This window comes from Sapajus apella, unplaced genomic scaffold (assembly GCF_009761245.1).
Source record: "Sapajus apella isolate SASKATOON/1434 unplaced genomic scaffold, GSC_monkey_1.0 scaffold109, whole genome shotgun sequence".
Taxonomy (NCBI): Eukaryota; Metazoa; Chordata; class Mammalia; order Primates; family Cebidae; genus Sapajus; species Sapajus apella.
In genome coordinates, this window is record NW_022437049.1 from 2787424 (window position 1) to 2809741 (window position 22318).

Genomic DNA, 22318 nt, shown 5'->3' on the forward strand with positions numbered 1-22318 from the left:
GGGGTGGATGAAAGTAAGTGGGGGCAGTGGAAGATGGGGATGGGTGCAAGGGTAAGCAGGAGACAGAGGGTGCGGGCTGTGCGGGAGGTGGAGGAAGGGGTACAGGGGTTGTGCTGGGGATGGAGACGGGAGTGGGGGCCGAATGAGGGGCAGGCGGTATGGGGTAGCACAGGGGGTCCTGACCTGTCACCAGGTTTCGGATGAGGAGGGCCTCGTCCTCTTTGTGGTACTCCAGCATGCCCTGGAAATCCTTCTCTTTCCGCTGGACTGTGACTTGCCTGTTGAGCTCATGGCGCTTCCTCTCACTCTGGGCCAATGCCTGGGCAGCTGAGCAGGAAAGAGAACAGGAAGCATGGATGAGGCTTCCAGCTGCAGGCCTGAAGGTAGCAGGCATCTCTGGTGGGTGGAAGATGGGACCTGGGGCAGGGGAGCGGGCATCTCTGGTGGGTGGAGGATGGGACCTGGGGCAGGGGAGCGGGCATCTCTGGTGGATGGAGGATGGGACCTGGTGGGGGGGAATGGGCATCTCTGGTGGGTGGAAGATGGGACCTGGGGCTGAGGAGTGGGCATCTCTGGTGGGTGGAAGATGGGGCCTGGAGGGGGGAGTGGGCATCTCTGGTGGGTGGAAGATGGGACCTGGGGCGGGGAAGTGGGCAACTCTGGTGGGTAGAGGATGGGACCTGGGGCAGGGTGCATTCTGGGTTCTCTGAACTCCCACTCTCTTTGCAGGGTCTGTTCCTGCAGCCAGAGCCACACCCCAAGTGTGAGCAAGGAGCTCAGCATCCAGCACTGGGGTCCATACTCTGGACAGGGGAGAGGAAACATCCGAAAAGGCAGGAGGCAGGTTTCAGACCAGAGAAAACTTGTGAAGGATGTGAGCCAGCATGGTCTCTCGCCACTCCTGCACAGCTGTTTCTCTTTCCCTACTGGCTTGTAAGGAAAGGAGTTAGGTTTTTCTGGGAAGAGCTTGGCCTCAGCCTAGTGCACTACACTCAGTTCCCTGTGTGTGTGGCCACAGAGCGGCCATTGTGACGCAGCTGCAGGGCAAACCCAGGTGTTCAGGGCAAGGCCTGAGCACTGCTTGCAGCCTGTAGGCGTTGGAGCAGGGTGGTGTTGGTGATAGCAAGGACACGTCCTGGCTCCCAAATGCAGGTTTAGGTTTAGGAAGCTGCCAAGTGCAGTCTTTGCAACTACATAAGATGATTATTTGGCAAAAGTTTCAGTGGCAGGGCTGAGGATATAAAGGCCTGATCAACCCTCACTCAGGCCTCTCAGCCTCACGCCATGGTGGAGGGGCAGTGGACAACCACAGCGTTATCCCCAAATGCATCTTGGTGCTGACTGCACATAGGGCACTGTCCTAAGCATGAGAACAGATACAATGACATGGCCGATTTGTCCCTGGTCAGTCGAGCTAAGGAGACACATCTGTACATTCACATGGAAATACTACAACACTGCTCAGGCACCAAGTCAGGAGTGTGTGATATGGGTGCTGAAGGTGGCGGGGCTGGAAGGGCCCCACAGAGGAGGTGGGATGAAGGGTGGGTGGGACTCTCACATCCAGGTTCAAAGGGGCTGATCCGTCGGAAGAGGACTAGGGCGAGTGACCCCCGGCGGGAAGGCTGCTCCACGCACTCCAAGTGGCTGAAGGGAGGCTCTGAGTGGAGGTGGGGATGAGTGTGAGAGGATGAAGGCTGGTGGACAAAGGCTGGGATTTCATTCTGCAGGCAATGAGGCGACAGCAAAGGCCAGACAGTGCTGTGAACAGAGACAGGACTGGGAAACTACTAAGGAAACTGGGAACAGGGGACAAGAACTGGACACAGGGGTAGGGGCAGACACAGAGAAACACTGGAAGATAGGGAGTGACAGGTGTTCAGGAGTAAGCAAAGCTTGAAGCCAAGAGACCAAGAGAATGAGAACTGGAGGAACAGCAAATGAGAAATCCAAAGTTGGCGGGCACATGGACAAGTTTGGAGAGAGGTGTCCCTCGGGACAGAGATCATAGACATCCCTGCCCTCTAAGAGCTTTCAGTCTAGAGAAGCAGGAGATTAAACAAGTAAAACGACACCTGTGATCAGAGCTGTACCCAACATGCTCATGGGGTCAGGACTGTGTAAGACAAGATTCAAGCCCTGGGCATGTGGCTCCTGAGCTGAGGGTGGAAGGAGGCAGACGGGGATCCAGGCAGTGAGGGCTGAAAAAGGGTTCCAAGCAAGGTGACACATGCAAAGAGTGACACGGAGATCTGCAGCAGGGAGTCAGAGGGAGAGAACATTCTGGGTCTTTCTGGAAGAGTGATTTAAATCTCTACCTGAAGATTCCAGATGGGAAGTTTAATCCTGACACCCCACAGCATGGAGTGAGGCCCTTGGGGGTTACGTCCTTTTGATACACAACATTCTTTCACATCAGTCTTGCCTCCCCACTTCAAGCCCTTTGAGGGCAGGGACCACCAGGTCACCTCTGGGTTCCGCATTCATCTAGCCCTGCGGAGCCTTGCTCAGAGTAAGCACCCAAACTGGCTGAATTCAAGTGTCTTCTGTCCATATTCTGGATGTGTCAGCTCATGGGATCTGACTACTATCGCATGGCTGGACTGGGCAGAGTCCAGTGATAGAGGAATTCTCCCAGTGAAGTAGGAAGAATGTGGAGAGGGCAGGCAGGCAGCTCACACGCACAGGCGTGGCCAAGTGTACCCCTGCTTCACAAAACACACTCACTCACACCCCTGTACCTTCTAGGTCCTGGACTTTCTTCATGTAAATCTTCAGTTGTTTTTTGAGCTTCCTCTCATTCTTTTCCAGCTTTTCTACCAGTTCTTTAAGGTCCTGGAAGCAGAGGGAGCAGTGTGAGAACAGATATCAGCCCTGCCTAGGATGGTGGAGGTAAAATCCTGCTTCGAGTGGGAGGTGGCCCATGGGCAGCCGTCGGAAAAGTGCCAGTCAGGGACGCTGCCAGGAGAGCTACTCCACGCAGGCTGCTGCCACCTGCTCTGGAACTCAGGAAGTAGGAGATGATGAGTCAGAATACATTCTCTCAGTAACAACAGGGCAAGACTCCTCCCAGGTCAGGCTCTCTGGCGCCTTGCTGAATCCCAAGCCTCCCCAAGCCAAGCCTTCACCAGTTGCCATGCCAACCCCCAGGAGACACACTCAGCCTGGGAGTCCCAGGTGGGGCGGGCAGCGCCTTGGGAAGGAATGGACAGGTGGAGGTGTGAGAATGCAGGGGGCAAGGGTGCTTGGAAGAGCCAGTGGGCAAGTGAGATTACCCAGGGCCCCGAGGCAAAACAGGACACTGGTGTGGCCCCAGTCCCTAGCAGCTGTTGCTACTGGAAGCACATCAGCCCACTGGGACCTAGAATAGCAAGGTGCTGGGGGAGGAGTTTGCTGCCATTAATGGCAGCCCCATCCCAGCTGAGCAGTGGTCCTCTGTGGCCAGGTACGCAAGAAGGAGAGAAGGATCCCTGCTCCATCACCACTGGAGCTGGCCTCGGCTATTAGACACTGACGGGAAGACAGAAGTGAGTATTCCATAGTGGAGCCTCTACAGACACGCTGGGTGGCAACTTTTGAAGATTGGCCTATTGACAGGAGTCGGCCCAGTCCTAGTGCTGTGGCCATCCCAAACTACTCACCTAGTTATAGATGTTGTTAGGGACTTATCTATTCATCATGCTAAAAAAGCAAATCTTTAAAAATACTTCTTAAATTGAGAGGTATCTAAAAACCCAGCTCAAGTGACAGGCGAGGCGGCAGAGAGTAAAACCTCAATCAGTGACCTAAGAGCGGCCTCTGTGTGAGAGGCCAGTTGGTAGAAAGGACCCAGATGTCTAAAGAAACTTGAGCCAGGGTTCTCTGTGGCTACTGACAGTCTCCTGTGAACCCTGAATTCTACTCAGATTCTGTCTCCCTGTTAGGTGCCTTCCCAAGCAGCTCCAAAGCATGTGACGTCCCTGGCTCTGCTGCACTGCCATCCCCGCCTTGTGCTCATATAACCGTGTCCAGATCCAACCCCACTGAATCCTCAGCTACAGCTCTGACTCTTGCACAGAATTAACCAATGCCTGGGGCCATGTGACTTAACCAACCCAGTGAATGAGGAGCCCAGGGCTGGCCCAGACCGGGCCAGGACCAGCATGCTGGTACTATGACCATCATCAGTCCCAAGCTCCTCTGTGCGACATTACCAAATCCACAAGAGAAAGTTATCTCTTGTGTCTTTTTGAAAACCTTCACTATACCCTGGGAGGACAGACAATAAATGCTCCAATGCCTATTTGCAACATCTTAAAGACCGGATGCTTCAAGAAGGAAAGATTAATCCAGGCTTTGACTCCTGTATCAAGAGCTGTGACATCTCAGCTAGCTTCTCGTGAAAGCCCAGCAAACCCAATACTCCACCCGAAAGGCTCAGGCAGAGGGGAACATAAGGATCCATGTCACTAACGGTGGCTTTGTGCAAAGACATTCCTGAGTGTCCAACCCCCAACCCCCTACAAATCCCAGAAGGTTGAATTCCTTAATGTGCTAAGGGGAATTACATAAAGCTGTGCTTCCCAAACTTTGTAAGGGTGTTAGAACCACCTGGGAATCTTTAAAGCTTGAAATCAACAAATTTAGAACAAATAAAGGGAACACAGTGCTGGCCACAATGGCTGTAAACTTGTGCAGATACTAAAGCCCAAAGTCCTAAAGGCCAAAACTACAAAAGCTTACAGAAGAATGAGTTCAATTCATAAGGAATCTTGGAAATGAAAAATGAGCACATCTGAAGATGGCTCTAAACTTTTCAAGTTGCTACTAGGAAGGACAATCACATCCTACCCTCTACACAGACATCTTCTGGACTATTCCAGCCTCAAGCTGTTTCCCCTGACTTCCCTTACACTCCGCCCAAGGCTGCCTAGTGCCCTGTGCTGTGGTCACCTGTGTATATACGGTCTCCTCTCTGCCAGAGGTCAGTGCTTTACCAGCTGGCACATGGCAGGCAAATGTATATCATCCACAGCCCCTGGAAACTGCTGTGGCTGGCTCTCCTTAGGGGTCCCAGTCTCCATCTTGGCAAACAAAGAGGATCACGTTCTGGAAGGAGTCTCTCAGCAGGCTGCAAGCCGGAGCCTTCCTCCTCATCCTTGCCTGCCCAGCAGCACAGGCCCCTACTCATGCCCCAGGGTCACCACTCCAGCAGAGGGGCCCACTGCACTGCCTTCTTTCACTCTCGTGGCCTCTTTTTTTTTTTTTTTTGGGACGGAGTTTCGCTTTTGTTACCCAGGCTGTAGTGCAATGGCGTGATCTCGGCTCACTGCAACCTCCGCCTCCTGGGTTCAGGCAATTCTCCTGCCTCAGCCTCCTGAGTAGCTGGGATTATAGGCAAGCGCCACCATGCCCAGCTAATTTTTTTTTGTAGTTTTAGTAGAGATGGGGTTTCACCATGTTGACCAGGATGGTCTTGATCTCTTGACCTTGTAATCCACCCGCCTCAGCCTCCCAAAGTGCTGGGATTACAGGCTTGAGCCACCGCGCCTCTTAAGGTGGGACTACCCACCTCTTTCCATTCACTGACTCTCCTAAGTATGGCCTTGATGACCCTGTGCTGGTGTGCCGTGAGCTAACACAGTGCCTACACGGTGCACAGCCCTCTTTATAAGGTGGCTGTCCACTGTGCTGCTTGGTCATTGGCCCTCCAGGGAACATGGGCCACCAAATACATTTCCTAGGCTGCCTTCTCTAACTGGCAGAAGCTGGCCAGGTATGTTTCTTTAATACGGTGCATTTATTTCCATAAAGCCACCAGGTAACACATGTATATGCAACAGAGGGTGATTTGGAGACAGAAAGAGGGAAAGGGAGGGAGGGAAGATCATGTGTACGTGCTATTCAGCTGTGGGTCTGGGCCCCACTTTTCCTCTTGGGATCAAGTGAACTAGCCACCCAATTATAGGTCATCTGGTTATAAAGAGAAATGACAGCCATGGCTAGGCTCCTGGACTGGATACACTGTGGGCACACAAATGTGCTGCCCTCCGTGGGCACACGCAACTCCAGAAGATAATTGGCACTGCTGAGCCCTGCCCTCAGGTGTCCTTCACTTGTGTCCGGTGTCATGGTCCATGCTTTTCTTCCCCCTCCCCCTCTGCCTGTCTCCATGGTTTACATCCCCTTCATGCCTCCTGTCTCAGCTCAAGCCTAACGTACCCCCAAAAGCTTGCCCTACCGTTTCTCTTCCTGTAATACTAGTTAGCTCCATTCTGTTTTTAAAAGCAGAATCATGCTTTTAAAAACACTATCTAGTTTCTCTTCTTTATTACATGCCTTCCTTCCCCTACTGACCAATCTGCAAGCTCTCATAGGACAGGGACCCTCTTCCATTTCTCTGGCATCTGCTGGGCCTCCTTTGGTGGCTGTCTGCAAAAAGGCCCCCAACAATTTCTCCCACTACTCCTCCCTTCAAGAGGTAGAATCTCTCCCCACCATATCTGGCCTAGCCATGAGACTGGTTTTGATCAATGGGCAGGAGCAACACTGTTAGTTCTGGGGCTGAGCCTCAAGGGGTCTCGCTGTTCCTGCTTTCATCCTCCTGGAAGTCAGCCGCCAGGTAAAGCAGCTCAGCTAGACCAGTGAAATGCGGCGAGAAGGCAGGTGAGGCCTCCAGCCGACAGCCAACACCAAGGCCCTAGAAGCAGAAGTGAGGCTGTCTGAGATCTTTCAGCTCCAGTAAACAGGTCTTGAGTGGGGAATTCTAGAATCTCTGTTTCTACTATAGGGACAAGGGTCATGAACCTTGTCCGTTTTGCCAAAGACCACCCCATCCCATTTTCTTCCAGAACATGACCTCCCAGAGCTAGGGTCCACTAAGCATGGCTACTCACCAGATTCTCATTGGTCAGCCGGGATATCTCCTGCTGGACGCCAAATTCTACCTGGGCCTCTGGGGAGAGCAGTAGCGTTTGGCAGAAGGTCTGCTGCTGTTTTTCCATCTCCTCCTTCAGGGCCTCCAGCTGGTCCTTGAGACGTTCCACCTCCTCCTCATGCTCCAGGCTCTGGGCCTGCAGCTGAGCCTCCAGTAGCCTGCGCCAGGGAGAAGACAGGTGAGCACACGGCCCAGGCCAGGGCCTCCATGTAAGGGGCCACAGGCAGAAGCACGACAGGGGAACGGCCAAGCACACAGCAGCGGCGGTCACACATCCCCCCGAGGGATGAACGCAGCAGGAGACAGACGCCGTGGGGAACGCGAGGCAAGCGGGCCAACTGTCCTCCTCTCAGGTGACAGGAAACCAAGGCCAAAGCACTCCTGGTCCTACGGCTTTTTCTCAACTCTTGTGCCTCATTCTCTGAGCATAGTTTAACCATTTGGGATTGAGATTGTCTCCCTGTCAAAGCGTCTATCAACAGAAATACATTTCTTAAAGCATCTTTTAAATAAAAATAGCTATGCCTGCCCCCAAAGTTCACAAGAACCTCCTTCTTAAAACAAAACTCTGGCAAAACTGAGCTAATTATATTATTAGGATATTTTCCCTATGGCAAATTCTCCACAAGTTTTAGAAAGGCAAAATGTTAGCCCCTTTCCTTTTTATCTGTACCATTATTACTAGCCCCAATTTATACATACAATTATTAAATATATAACTTCTATATACAAGTTTCCTCCAGCCAAAAATGAAAACTAAGACTATTTGCAAATGATCTAGGGGAAGGTGTAAGATCAGTTAGTGTTATGACGGGAAGCAGGGAGACCTAGAGATCTTGCAAACATTGAAGAGAAGTCTCATAAGACTCTGAGTCAAAAGGCCCAAGACCAGGGGTCCCAGTTACCTGGGCAATGCTTCCATCATAATAGAAGGCAAGAGATTAATGAAGGCTTACAGGCAGCCTCACCTTCAGGAAGTTAAATGCTAATAAGACCATGATGCTGTCCTTCTTGGACTTACTTGCTTAAACCAGCTTTCTGATTCAGTGCAGCAGGCTTCATACGGAAGAATGCTAGGGTGCTGGGGGAGAGGTCCCGTAAACAGCTTCCAGACATGGTTACATGGAAAAAATTCACCCCAGGGTCTTCTGGGGATGCAAATAACGATCATGACCGAGCTAGGCACAGAGGTAGGAACTGAGGCATGCCCAGGGGACAGCCGTTAGAGGCTGTGGCTGCCCTGGAGGAAGGCACCATGTTTTTTACAGTTCTGATGGTTTGGGAGGTCACAATTGCCATAAGAGAGGTGGAGCCATGTCTGCAAGGGAGCAAAAGAGAGGGGAAGTCTACACTGCTGATAGAAGCGACCATTTTATGTGGCTGAGTTGGCTCCACAGCAGCCCTGGGTGCAACATCTGACTCCCAGTGGCTTCTCAATGAAGTCCCATAAATGAATGAAGAAGTGATTGAGAAAATCACTCATTCACCACAGGCAATATTACCAAAGAAAAATAACATGAGATTTGTGGAGGATAATTGGGTAATTAAGTCAGGATTTAAAATGAGATACAGTATTTAGATAATATCCAATATTGGCTACAGTACATTACAAGTAGTCACCAATAAGTTAGAAGTTTAACGAGAGAGCATAAACACTCTTGGGTCCTAGGCAAGCTGCCCTGAGGATTCATCTCCTGCCTTCTGCGGCATGTTCACTGTTCATGTCTTATTCTCCAGGTGGACTGTAGCTGAGTGATCAGCCAGGGTTCTGTTCCTACTTAAGCATTAGGCTAGCCACCTTATGGTGCAGGTAAGAAAACTAAGGCCAAAAGAGCTTTGAGGTCACAACAGTGGCAGGGCTGATTCGAGAAACCAGGACTCTCGATTCATAGGTCTGTACTTTATTAATGCATTCAGTTGCTGATTCATGAAACCACATCTGATCTGCTGTTGGAGAGGCACGAGCAATCACCTGGCTTCATACGTGGGTCCTTCCTCCAATAAAAGAAACTTCCGGGTGGGACAGAAATCTGATCTTATTGAATAATAACAATTATAGTAATAGAAGTAGCAGCTAACATTTATTATTCCGTGATTACGTGATTGCACATGCCAGGCATGTGCAAAGTACTTCACCCGTATAAACCTTATTCCTTATAATGCCCCATGAGGAAGGTCCTATTTCATTCACAAGGTAACAGACCCAGCATGTCACCTTGCTCACAGGTTGTGGGGCCAGAGACACTACTTTGTGAATTGGTTGACTAAACTTTCTTTTTCCAAGAAGAGATGCTCTTGGTGCAATGGTACTCTCCACTACATCCTCAGCAGGCAGCAAGGGGAAGCAGCATGAGGGCTCCCAGCTCCTGCTCCGCTACCACCCGGCTGAGGGAGCTGGACCCAGCACTCATGCCACCTCGCCGAGTCCCAGTTTCTTCTCTGGAAAGCAAGCTTGATGACTACCAGTCCATCTCTTATTGAGAGGCTCCAATGGGCAAAGCTATGCCACAGCTCTTAAAAGCCACCTGCAGTCAACAGGCCTATGGTGTGATCCTCATAGGGTTTCCTTGTGGTGCATGCCTACCCTATCTGGGTAAACTGCTCACCCACTGCTGAGGGCCAGTGCGTTTCAGGCTCAGACTCTGGTATCAAATGGAACCAGGTTCAAATTCTGGATCTTCTGCTTTACTGACAAGTTCCTTAAACCCTCCGGGCTTCAGTGTCTCTACCCCACAAGGGTGCTGTGAGGCTAGACGTCAAGGCGCATGCACTGCACTTGGCTGCCATCAGCTTCAGGGAGACCTGGAGATCAGGACCAGCACATGTGCTGACGGCAGGCTCTGGAGGGCACAGGCTGCATTTGGAGCACAGCCAGCAGCACAGATCAGTCAGATGCTTTTGGCTGATCCTGCAGTTAGGAGGGCCGGTATGTAGTGTGGAAGCAGCACAGGCCCAGGGTTCCCCAGGGTGTTTCCTTCTCAGCCTTGTTCTAAAGAGCTGCGTGCCTGCCACCATGCAAGCTCCCACATTTTCTCTTTCTTCACCTATAGGACAAGTGGCAGGACCATATGGTTCCTGAGGTTCACCAAGCGCTGTCACCTTGACCCAAACAAGCAGCTGCCCTCAAGCACATCTGCACAGCCTGGGCACAGTGACAGATGGTCAACCACAGGGGCTACCAGCCAGACTGCACGCAAACTGTTCCCCATGCCCTCACCCCCACTCTAGCTGAAAAACGTTCCCCATGCCCTCACCCCAACTCTAGCTGAAAAACGTTCCCCATGCCCTCACCCCCACTCTAGCTGAAAAACGTTCCCCATGCCCTCACCCCCACTCTAGCTGAAAAACGATTAAGCGTAGACACGAGCAGGCACAACGGACAAAGCAGACACAGGAAGAAAGGTTTATGCTCCACCTGGCAACTTGCTTTAGGCCTTGGTAGGCCAAGCCGAGTTCTCCATCTTCATTTAAATATCCCCAATCCTCAGTCTTGCTAGAAACAAAGGACAGAAAAACAGGGTGTCCAGTGTCGAGGGAAGAGTCAGGCAGGCAGGGAGCCCTGGAAACGGAGGTGATTCTAGCCAAGGCTTGGAAATGAAAAAAAGGCAAGGCTCAAGAACCCCCATTTTCCTGTCCTCTCCTGTCACCTGCAAACAGCATCTCTCCCCAGGTCCCCCAGTTTCAGGTACTGTCTTGGAAGTGGGTTCATGTGGTCTCATGTGGGACCTGCTAATGACCTGGGTGGGAAAACATGCTGCTCCAGACACAGCAGAGGGCCAGCTTGTTCTGGTAACTCCATAAATGCAGTGACACAGCAGTGCGGGTAGAGTAGAAGCATTCACATAGCCTCACACATGGTGCTTCCGTCAATCAGATCCATTCAGACAAGAACAGGGAGAGACGCAAAAAGGGCAGGGAGGAAAGAACGCTGTGTGTACGTGGAGGCAGCTTTAGGCGGTGAGCAGGAGGGTGGTGGGGAGGGCATTGCATCCTGCAGAGCAGCATGTGAAGCACCTGACTTCCCTAGGGGAAGTCAGACCCAACCAGGGTAAGGAAGAAGACTGCAGACATTACCTGCTTTTCAATGCAGATCTGACACTCCTTAAGGGCACAAAAGTATCAACTAATCTTAACTCCAGCTCTCCTTGCAGGGTCTTTCTCAAATAGCTAACACAAGTTCTGAGATGCCCTGGATGAGAACTGAATGATGTCTCCCCTTGACCTTGGGACATGGGTGCATTACCACTGTTTACTCAATTCAGGAAAGCAGGACCCCTGACCCCTTCTACATGCAAACTCTTTTGCTGCCTGCAAGTCACTCAGTGTCTGCCCCACACCACCAGCAGGGGCAGCTCCTGGAGGTGTGTCCAGTGCTCCACCTCCACTTATGTCCTCAGCTTGCACAGCCCTGGGCACACAGAGATACTCAAGGGCCGGCAGAGTTGGGTGGAGGAGGGCAGGCAGGGCCCTGCTGTCCCCCGCAGGACTCTGCCCCACCTCTCTGATCCTAACAGCCTCTGTTCCTGGAGAGCTCCTCCTGCAGGCTGGATTCCAGTTTTCTGGCAGGAATTGTGGAGCAAGAACTGTGTCGACAGCCTGAAATGAGGACCCGTAATTCCCTCGTCCTCACATCCAGGGGGCAAACCATCTGTAAACCAAAAATAAAATCCTAAGGCCCCCGCCATCTAAAGCGACTTCCTCCTCAGCCAGGGCTCTTTTCACGTTTAACTGAAGACACTGTTTCAGGCCATGATAGGAAGAGGCGGTCAGACGTGCCTCATTGTACCTCGCCGTCATTAACATCAACAGAGACTTTAACAAATCCCAAGCTGATAGCGCAGCAGCATCCCCTCTCAGGTGTAGTCTGTGTTTTACTAGAGCCTTTCATGGCTAGTGCTTTAACCTAAAGGTGCGGCTCACTGGAGGACTGTAGGCACCACTGCAGTGATTCCTGGGGAAGGCAGGAGGTAGACAGCATCAGTGCTGAAAGGGAACAAGTGCAAGGATCCTGGGCTCCACCCTCCTCCTTTCCGACACGCAGAGACACTGACTTCTGCGCCAGGACCCAGGTCTCCAAACTGTGCACTGAAGCTCCCTTCCAGCCTCCAGCCCCCCGGGAGGGGCTGCTGGGGCTCTGTCTCAGAGGGTCACCTCACCTCTGTCGCCCCCATAGAACTACAGACTGCAGAGCTCTCTAGATTGGGGCTGACTCACACAATGAGAAAGTTAGCATTAATGCCCAGGCTGCCAGCCTCACAGGGCCACACTCCCAGAATTCTTAATTCTGTAACAAGCTAGGCATTATGGACAAAGATAAAAGTAGAGAACTGTGCAGCCCAGGCGGCCCACAGTGCTCAGGAAATCAGACATGTGAGTAAATTAAAAACCAGTCAACCAACTTGCTTCAGCCATTGATTCCTAGAGGAAAGAATCCCTGGAGGAGATCCTCTAGCTCCACTTAGGCCACGATGGGCCAAGGACAGGGAGGGAGCGCCACCTCCTGGTAGGAAAAGAAAAAACCCAAATGACTTGGCTCAGGAATTTTTGTTAAAAATGTAGGTGCTTGATATCAATTAATACGTCTGCAAGTATTTACAGAGAAGTCACTGTGCTAAGCCCTGTTTCCAAACAGGCCACATAGGGATAAGTTAACTCACTGCAGGAAGCCAGGCACGGCATCCAGGGAACTAGCTGGAGAACACAGCAGCCCAAGGCAACCCCCAGCCCCACCTGTAATGAGCCTGTGGTCTGGGCTGATTACCTCTGCTCCCTGGGCCTCTCTTTTTTTATGGGTAAAGTGAAAGCAGCCAGCTGAATTATCACAAAGGTTTCTTCCAGGTCTTTAATTACTAACATTATCACAAAGATTCCTTCCAGATCTTATAAAAGGCCAGACAATAATATTTACTTTGCCTCTGTGAAGATCTTAAAATATACGACCCACCAACCATGGCTCTGCCACAGCTAAGAACTTGCCTTCCTGGGAAAACAGACAAGGTTCCTGGCAGCTCAGGGATGGTCAGTTTCCCAGTTCTAAAAATGTCCCTGTGTGCTCCACAGACAGCCTTAATTCTTTAGTTCACCCTCCTAGCATATTCCTTGGGACCTCTGGGAAAAGGAAGGTAGCACCCCAAACGCCAGGAACAGCAGAGAAACCTCCAAGGCGCTAGGCCTGGCCATGTGAGAGTGAAGGATTTGTGGTTCAACACGACCCAGCCAAGGAATTACAGTGGAGCCAGACTGTGCTGCAGACTCAGGACCAGCAGAACTTTGGGAAATGATTGCCTTCTGGAAAAAAGGCAAGACCTCTCAGCCAGGACTGGTTAAAGTGGGGCCCTCTGGGGGAGGAGCTAGGCAGAAGCCGACTCTTCCTGCCGCCTTTGCCATTCTGAGCAAGGCAGCCCACAGCAGCTGAGGCTCAAGGGCAAATGAGTCAACAGCTCCGAGCAAATCTTGAGACTGCACACACCCCCCTCCTTGTCAAACACAGGGTGCGCTGTCCTGGACAGGCCCATGGTGTGTGTTGCGGGGGGGTGTGAATAATAACCCAGGTGTGCCTGACCAAGCCCAGGTGGCACCACCTGCGCTGAAGGCCTCCTGTCTTGCCGGGGACCTGCTGGGTGGAGGGAGGCTGTTAGGAGGTTCTCTGGGACCTCAGGAATGCTCCAGTAATCCACCAGTCTTGCTTTGGAGGTCTACACGCTTGCCGAGGCCTGGGTGGAAGTGGACAGGAGTTGAAGAAGCACCATTGTTAGAGCTGGACTGGTGCCCTGGCCACACTCTTGCCCCTACCTAGCTCTGTGACTTTAAGTGCTCGCCCCCAGGTGGGGCTGGCCTGAGCGCAGTGGCAACCTGTGCCCTCCTAACCCACTTCCCTACCCTTCTCCCACATACAGCTCTGAAAAGCCCTGAGAAGGAGACAAACTGCCCAGCACCCAGCTTGTGCTCACAGCCCTCTTGCCCCTTCATTTTCCTATATATCAAATGGTGATGATGCTGGTGCCTGTTGGTTCCCAGGAGCTTAAAAGGAGAGAGCTTTGTGGAAGCAGAAGCGCTCCCCGCATTCCTGCAGCTCCTCTCAGAGCAGGCCCTCAATAATGGCTTCTCTCCCCAGAGTTCAAAACAAGGGAAAAGACACAGTTGTAGGGACCAAAACAAAACTCTATAAACTATGAAGGTCAGCAAGTGACAAAAGTTCTGAACTTGAGGATCATGAATGCTTAAAGGGGCTATGACTGGGAAAGTGATGGAAGCCCCCAAATCCAAGCAAAATTCAGTGTACAGTGTAACAAGTTCTAGGGAGAGGATAGATGCCATCAAAATTCTAAATGGTCCCCCACACATCACACATGCATAGAAACAATTTATATTTAAACAGAACTCTCCATTACAGGAAAACTGTAGGAAAGGCAGAGCAGCTGTCTATCTCCAAAACACCCCAGTGGCCAGGGCGGCCCTCATGGTAATGGGATCCCCTTGCTGTGGGCTCCAGGGAATTCCCAGTTGGGTCCCTGTTCCCTGCCACACTGCCTGGTGGCTCTCCTCTCTCAATGCTGGGATTTGCAGCTATCATGAACACTGCCCAAAGCTAAGGCCAGGTTGGGAGAGAGGCAAGCCCACCGTGGTCACTTGCACAGCACTTGGTGCAGCATGCACTGCAGAGCTGGCTCTTCAGGCCTCCCCTCCCCAGGGCAGCCGGCTCCTTTCCTGTACTTAACTCAGTTTCACAGGCTATTAATTTCCTATTGTATGCCAGGCTTGCTGGGAACAGAATTATTTTAAGACATAATAAAAGCTATTTTTATTTGATCACCATCATTATGACTGCTGTTAAGGAAGAAAAACCCAGGGTATGAAGCAGCCCCTGGGAAAACCTAAACTGGGATCTGGATCCTTGACAATGGCTGGATGAATGAAAGGGGCTCTGCAGATCGGGGAGATAGGCGCAGCCGTCCTTAGACCAAGCGCATGGCTGCTGCCTCCTTTCTACTTTAATATCACCTGGGCTTTTTCTTATTCATCTCATTTCTTATCTTCAACCCAAGATAATTTAAAATGACTAAATCCTGACTCCAGTTTTAGCACTGAATCACCTTCATTCTCTCTCTCCCTCCTTTAGGGAAAAGAATTATACCTCTCTTGAAATAAATTTAATTTCCTCCTGGAGCCTCGACAACACCTTCAACTTCTGATTACCTACTTAGTGGTCAGAAGCTGCTCCAGCCTGGGTCAGACCTTCTGGATTCTACCTTGACTCAGGCACAGGCCACCTGAGGGCCTGAGCTGTTCCACCCCTCCAGTCTCGGTGTTCTTCTCCGAAGAAGGAGGGACTGGATGTAGAGGTCGGAGTCAAAGCACCAGACGTCTGCAGTGATTCTGTGACACGCTTGCAGAAAACTTCAAGTTGCACTCGCAGTGCCACCTAACGACATTTTTTGGAAATGTTTGCTGTTTTCCCAATTTTGAACAAATATTTAATGATCAACATTCTATTCGTTGAGGCAAGAGAGACAGGTAGCCAGGGAAAAGGCCAGCTCCATTTTTTTTGTTTGTTTGAGATGGAGTTTTGTTCTTGTCGCCTAGGCTGGAGTGCAATGGCGTGATCTCAGCTCACTGCAACCTCTGCCTCCCAGGTTCAAGCGATTCTCCTGCCTCAGCCTTCCGAGTAGCTGGGATTACAGGTGCACGCCACCACGCCCAGCTAATTTTTGTAGTTTTAGTAGGGACAGGGTTTCACCACGTTGGCCAGACTGGTCTCTAACTCCTCGCCTCAAGTGATCTGACCGCCTCGGCCTCCCAAAGTGCTTGGATTACAGGCATGAGCCACCACACTCTGCTGGCCAGCTCTGTTTTTATAGGTGCCCACAGGGGCACAAGGAAGTAGAGACAGTGACAATGGTGATCACAGCAGTAACACATCACATGCGTACCACGTGCAGGCACTGTCCTAAGTGCCTTACATGTACTGTAGGAGCTCACTCCATCTTCCCCGAAGCCATGGGAGGCATGCCTCTACAGCTGTCCCCAGTTCACAGATGAGGTGACTGAGGCACTGAGAGGTCATGCGACCACTACTAAACAGTGAGGAGTGGACGCCACAGTGCACCTTCTCAGACCCTCTGCCTTGGGGGTCTGTGTTCTGTGTGCTGACAATGCTTTGCCCTGGACCGCCCTCAGGCAATCACTCCTGCTTGCCTTAACCCTGGCTCAGCTCATCTTCGAGGGGCCAGTGGTTGCTAAACTCACATCCAGGGAGATCTCATTTTGGCTGAGATGGCGGAGGTAAAATGCTCCTATTCCACCCCCAAATGCCTAGCTTGGGTTCCATCTGTTCTAAATGACAGAGGTTGGCCCCCAAGGTGTGACACACACTGTATGCACGAGAAGGGCATTGCAGCAGGTGGCTAGGCAGCCGTCCGCTCTCAGCTACCCCCCTCCCCTTACCGCCACCCAGCCAGCTTCCTCTCAAGGGGAAAAGCTGTTCTCAGCCAGACCTTCCCATTCCACTCCTGTCATCCTCCCAGGGAAGCTCCTATTCCTAAAACTTCTCAGGGGTCCGGGGCTCTAGATGCTGCGAGTGTGCTGCTTGAGCCTTGCTGAGCTAACAGTAGGGCAGGGGACTGAGTCAGTGTTTCCACGTCCTCTAATAAATAATTCTCTGATGCTGAGCACATGGTCATCTCCTGAGGAAAACCCGACCAGATTTGGCTGGGCAGGGCCCCTGTCCGCAGCCTGGTCCAGCACAGTTGACTGCGGCAGCCTTACCTGTTTGTCTGGCAGACCCCATGATAGGCCTCAATGGCATCCTCCTGGTCAACATGCTTTTCACTGTTAGGCCAACTTGCTCTGGCATTAATGTTCGGCTCCTAGAAACACCCCGCCCCCCAAAAATAACTCTGGTGAAACAATTGCCACAAAATGGCTTTAGATACAAACAGGTATAAAAACATGCGTTTGGGAATAGACAAAGGCCTGGGAAGAACAGAGATAACCACAATCAAACCCAGGCCAAGAATATGAGTCCAAAAGGTCACCTTGGATGAGACACAGAATGACGAGGCCCGGCTGAGAGAGAGCTGAGTGCGGGGCAGTGGGGTAAGACAGCCAGGAGGTGCCCGGGGAGGAGGAAGCACCCAAGTCTGGAGCTCACGGGTGAACCTGGCTCAGCTGGAATCCTCCACACTCGTCAGCACCTGCTTACCCCACCCATCCTGAGGTGCATGCCCAGAAGTGGCCCAGCCTTTTAGAGCCCATGGAGTGACCCAGGTGGCCTCTGTCCCCACTCTCTGGCTCTAGTCTGTCCCAGAAAGTGAGAACATTAGGAAAATACACTGAACAAGACTTGCCACACTGGAGGGGCTGAGAGGAACCAATGACTCTCTCCACTTCAGAAAGCAAACAGCAAGGGGTATGATGTGAAAAGGCCACCCCTGAGGTTACCTATTAAATGTCTTCATATTAACTTCAGAAGATTCTAGAAGCTTCTACCTGCATCCCCCAGGGAAGGTTATGCTGACAGGGCAGCAAGTCCCTTGCTCTGCCTTTACAGGAGACCCCGCAGTAAGAGAGACTGCTCTTTCGTGGGTAAAGATACATTAAAAAAACATGAATCTACCACCTAGGATCACCCCTCAACAGCCCCACCGGGGGCCACCATCTTGTTACCGTGTTCCTGCCGGCGAGTCGCCGCTGGTCGGCGCTCACGATCTGGGTCCTGAGGATGAGCACCTCCTCCTTGCGCACCTCGAGCTCCTCGTGGGCCAGCTTGAGCTGGTTCAGCAGGAGGTTGTAGCTGTCTGGGGAGCCATGGCTGGAGTTGTTCTGTGTGGCCTGATCAGCTATGGCTTTCCTCAGCTCATTCAGGTCATTCTTCAGCTTCTTGTTCTCTGACTCCAGCTCTTGCCTCTGGAAGACAGCCCAAGGGATGCTGCCACTACTCCCTGGCCCAGGGACCTCTTCCTGTGTGGGCCTCCCATCCTTCCTTTCTTTTGTCCACTGGGAAGCTTCTTTCTTTAACGTTGAAACACATGGAAAGTTCTGACTGCCATCAGCAAGGAGTCAAAGCTGGGGCCTGGATATGAACTCATGACTCCAAGTCACAGGCGTGAAGCACCTGCACAATGCCTCTGGAGCGCCATTCCCTGAAGTGCTTCAACAGCGCTTGTGTTTCTAAACACGTCTGGCTGTGAAAATCCTCCTTGTGGAAATGCTGGACTAACAATTTTAAAAGGTATATAGTAAACACAGGACTTCCTAGAGTCTGAATATGTTCACATACGTTGTGACTTTCCAAGAAAAGGTACAGAATGCAGGATTTCCTAAATGTATTTGCCCAGAGAACCTCTTGCTCCCTGTTTTTCAGAAAGCATCCCTTTTATCCTGGACTAATGACTTGGAGGATACACTAGGGACACTGTTTTGGTCATATAGAAAGCCACCAACTGTCAACGTCAGCAGAGAAAAACTACCTACACACAGAGTCGAATGTGCTATTGGAACTCAACTTTGGAACATACTTTATATTTTCTGGGCAGTGCATTTAACTTTCGGTTTGAGATGAAGTCTGATAATCACACACAACTGCTGGCAGGACCTTGGCATACATGAGATCCAGAATTTCCCAAAGGAAACCCAAAGATGTGGAAGAGTATATGCACTGGTTGCATGTTTGTTACAGAGCCACAGGATGATGGAACTACGAGACCACTGGGTAGAATGAGTCTCTTTATTTGCTGAGCAAGGAAGCTGAGCCCAGGGAGGGGAAGGCTCACAGCAAGTTTAGAGACTGACCCAGGACAGAGGGCCAGGAATCCCGACTCCTGGGCCAGGGCCCCTTCCATGACTCCACCATATATGTGGTGATTTCCAGAAGATTTAGAACCATGCACAGAGATAGTAACTCTGCAGACATGATGAAGGCTCCAGAATAAGGTGCTTAATACTCAGTGATTACTGATGAGTCACCAAGCCTATGGTGAGTCTATTTACTAAGTTCAGGAGTTAAGGATCCCCTCAGTGCCTGGGTGATATTCTGGTGGCCAAGGCCATCCACAGGAGAGCCAGTGTCACATGCCAGAGGAGCACTGGGTATGGAGACAAAAACGCTGGGTCCTCATCCTGGCTCAAGGTGCACACTGCACAATCCTGGAACCTTAGCCTCCTCGGGTGTGGCATAAGGGAGTGAGGACAGCCGGTGCTTAAGGTTTCCTCCAGCCTTGACCAGCCAGAACCGAGCTTGGTGACAGCTGTCAGCTGAGTGCCTGTGCTGACAGCCACCCAGGCCCTACTGAGCCATGAGATCGTCCCTCAAGACAAAAAGGGCCAGGCTGGGTGAAAGCTCTGGTTGTTTTTCAAGGATTTCTACCCAGGGCATATCTGTGACATTTTTATTTATCCTATCTCTAACCATTCCTGGACACTGTCTCCCCTAACCACACCCTACCGGTCCCACCCATCACCTCTCCTCTCCACTCCTCTTCCCTCCCCCCGAGGCTCACTACCATTTCCGCACCATCCTTTCTGGTCAACAGGGCCAAAAGAATATGCATGCTTTATTGTGGTAAAATATATAACATAAAATTAGCCATCGTACCTATTTTTACATGCACAGTTCAGTGCCATTAAGTTTATTTATGCTGTACAACCATCCCCACCATCCATCTCCAGAACGTTTGCACCTTCCCAGCTGAAACTCTGTCCCCATTAAACACTAACTCCCCATTCCCACACCTCATCTGCTGCAACCATCATTCAACTTTCTGTCTCTGAGTTTGACCCTTCTAGCTACCTCATATAACTGGAAACAGATGAACTTTTGTGAAAGACATATTTTTGATGCACCCAAACGCCATGCCATTCCAGTTGGAGAATTCCCATTCTGTTATCCTCCCTCCCACCAATCTCCATCATCTGCCTTCTTCAGGCCAGGGAGTGTGGTAGATGCTGCAGGCACAACACCTGCTTAGAAGCTATCAATTACACTAAAGTACAGATCATGGCACTGCAGCCTGAAACACACCATGACACAAGTGAATCCAGAGTCACCAGGGAAAACAGAAGAACGCCATCACTGAGTCTGGGGGGTAGGACCTGGGGGAGATAACAAGTCTGACAGCTAAAGGACAGGAGCAGCTAGCTATGTGAAAAAGGCAGGCAAGAGGCTTCCAGGTACAAAGGCCTCAGAGGAGAACAAGCAGGACCTGCTGGGGAAAGCAGTCTGCAGAAGGCAGAGCAGAGGGGGCAGCGCTCAAGAGATGCAGTCGAGAGTCAGATCATTAGGGAGAGCTGCCAAAACCCAGGGAAGGGAGCTGGATCCAGGAAAAGCAGCAAGATGGTCATTGCAGGGCTTCAGAAGGGTTTCCCTGGTTTCCACAGGGAGGTGGGGCACCTGGCTGGAATACAACACAGCATGGCCCATGGCAGGGAGCAGAGGGAGATGTGAATGAGATTTAGGAGGTGGAATTGTCAAGACCTGGAGACTGCTTGGATGTGGGAGATAAGAGGGAACAAAGTCTAGATGCTTGGGTGACATGTATGTCATCTATTGAGACAAGATGGGGTTTCAGGGTTCAGATGCGTTCAGCTGCAGTCCCTACAGAGCAGCGAGCAGTTGGAATCAGGGTCCAGAGATGGATCAGTATGTTGGTGAAGAATTAAGCTTTGGGAGGATATGTGCATGTGTGGGGTGAAGCCGCCCTGGGAGGGTGTGCTGAGGCTGGGCACTGCACACCACGCACTTTAGATTTCCTGCCTCTGGGTCCGGGTAGCTCTGCAGCCCAAGGACTGCAAGCTTCTAGGTTAGCTGGATATTGGACTGGGCAGGAAACCTTTCTATAGAGAGTTTGGGTGTCTGTTTCTTAAACGTCGGTACATACCTGGAGAGCACCCTATGAGGATGATCACTGCAAGGCAGATATTTCACACGGGATGAGCGTTACTGCTGGAGGCAGTTTTGAATAAGGGATCATTGACATTCTATATATAGTCAACACTATACTGCCATTCTGTAACTTTGTAAGATTTAAAACCAGTACAATGGATCCGTGTTCCATAAAACCAGGCTAAAGTTGTGAAAATGGCTCTGTCTTACAAATCTAGCCACAGTAAACAGTAATGGATACGGCTTGTTTCAAAATTCTGAGGAATTTTAATAAAATACTTATGGACAGTCCAGTTCTCTCTCTCAAAAAAAGCCTCATTTCATCACAGGTTTATAATAGCAAAACATGAGAATATATTCATCAATTAGAGAATGGATAATTGTGATAATCATAGAGATGGAGTCTTACTCTGTCACCCAGGTTGGAGTGCAGTGGCACGACCTCGACTCATTGCAACCTCCGCCTCCTGGGTTCAAGCCACTCTCCTGCCTCAGCCTCCTGAGTAGCTGGGACTACAGGTGCGGGCCACCAAGCCCAGCTAATTTTTTGTATTTTTAGTAGAGATGGGGTTTCACCTTATTAGTCAGGATGGTCTCGATCTCCTGACCTCAAGATCTACCCGCCTTGGCCTCCCAATTATAGGTGTGAGCCACTGCGCCTGGCCATGCCATACAATTTTAATCAACCATGGAAATCATGTTTACAAAGAAATTACGTAGAAAAATGTATCAGTGGTGCAGGAGGCTGTGGCTGTCCAGGGTCAGCATTCAACCAAGAAACAAATGGAAAAGCAAAGTGTGGTCCATATACACACAATGGGAAGCAGCCTTAAAAGAAGACTGACACATGCAATGATATAGATGAACCTCAGGACATAATGTTAAGTGAAATAAGCCTGTTACAAAATACAATTCTACTTATGTGCAGAACCTAGAGTTGTCTAATGCAGAGACACTGAAAGTATACTCGTGGTTGCCAGAGTTTGGGGGAGGAGGAAATGGGGAGTTGTTAATGGGTACAGAATTTCAGTTTCAAAAGATGAAAAGAGTTATGGAGACAGATGGCGGTGAGATGCTAGCATAACATTCCAAATGTATTAATGCCACTGAACTGTACACTTAAAAAGAGTTAATTATGATGGTAAATTTTTTTGTGTATTTTACTACACTTTAAGAAATTGGAAATAAGCCAAAGGAATGATTCAAAGCTGCTCTCCTGGGCAATGCAGCTGTTACCAGAGTTATTTATTTATTTATTTATTTATTTATTTATTTATTTATTTATTTTGAGACGGAGTTTCGCTCTTGTTACCCAGGCTGGAGTGCAATGGCGCGATCTCGGCTCACCGCAACCTCCGCCCCCTGGGTTCAGGCAATTCTCCTGCCTCAGCCTCCTGAGTAGCTGGGATTACAGGCACGCGCCACCATGCCCAGCTGATGGTGAAACCCCGTCTCTACTAAAAATACAGAGTTATTTATTTTTTGACAAGTCAAGTGCAGCAGTAAGACGGGGGAGGGAACAG

At 50.7% G+C, this 22318-nt stretch overlaps 1 protein-coding gene across 2 annotated transcripts in view; it reads right to left on the reverse strand.

The window, feature by feature from the left end:
- The window catches only part of MYO5B (myosin VB), a 390244-nt gene that overhangs the window by 22527 nt on the left and 345399 nt on the right, over nucleotides 1–22318 (reverse strand). The window contains exons 28-33 of one of the 2 annotated variants that reach the window (XM_032259433.1): nucleotides 17582–17821; nucleotides 16682–16782; nucleotides 10332–10409; nucleotides 6876–7074; nucleotides 2742–2835; nucleotides 184–327 (exon numbers count right to left, since the gene is read on the reverse strand). In XM_032259433.1, coding sequence (XP_032115324.1) covers nucleotides 184–327; nucleotides 2742–2835; nucleotides 6876–7074; nucleotides 10332–10409; nucleotides 16682–16782; nucleotides 17582–17821 — 856 coding nt within the window. The remainder of the gene's footprint in view (nucleotides 1–183; nucleotides 328–2741; nucleotides 2836–6875; nucleotides 7075–10331; nucleotides 10410–16681; nucleotides 16783–17581; nucleotides 17822–22318) is intronic. The other variant, XM_032259434.1, reaches the window with a different exon arrangement.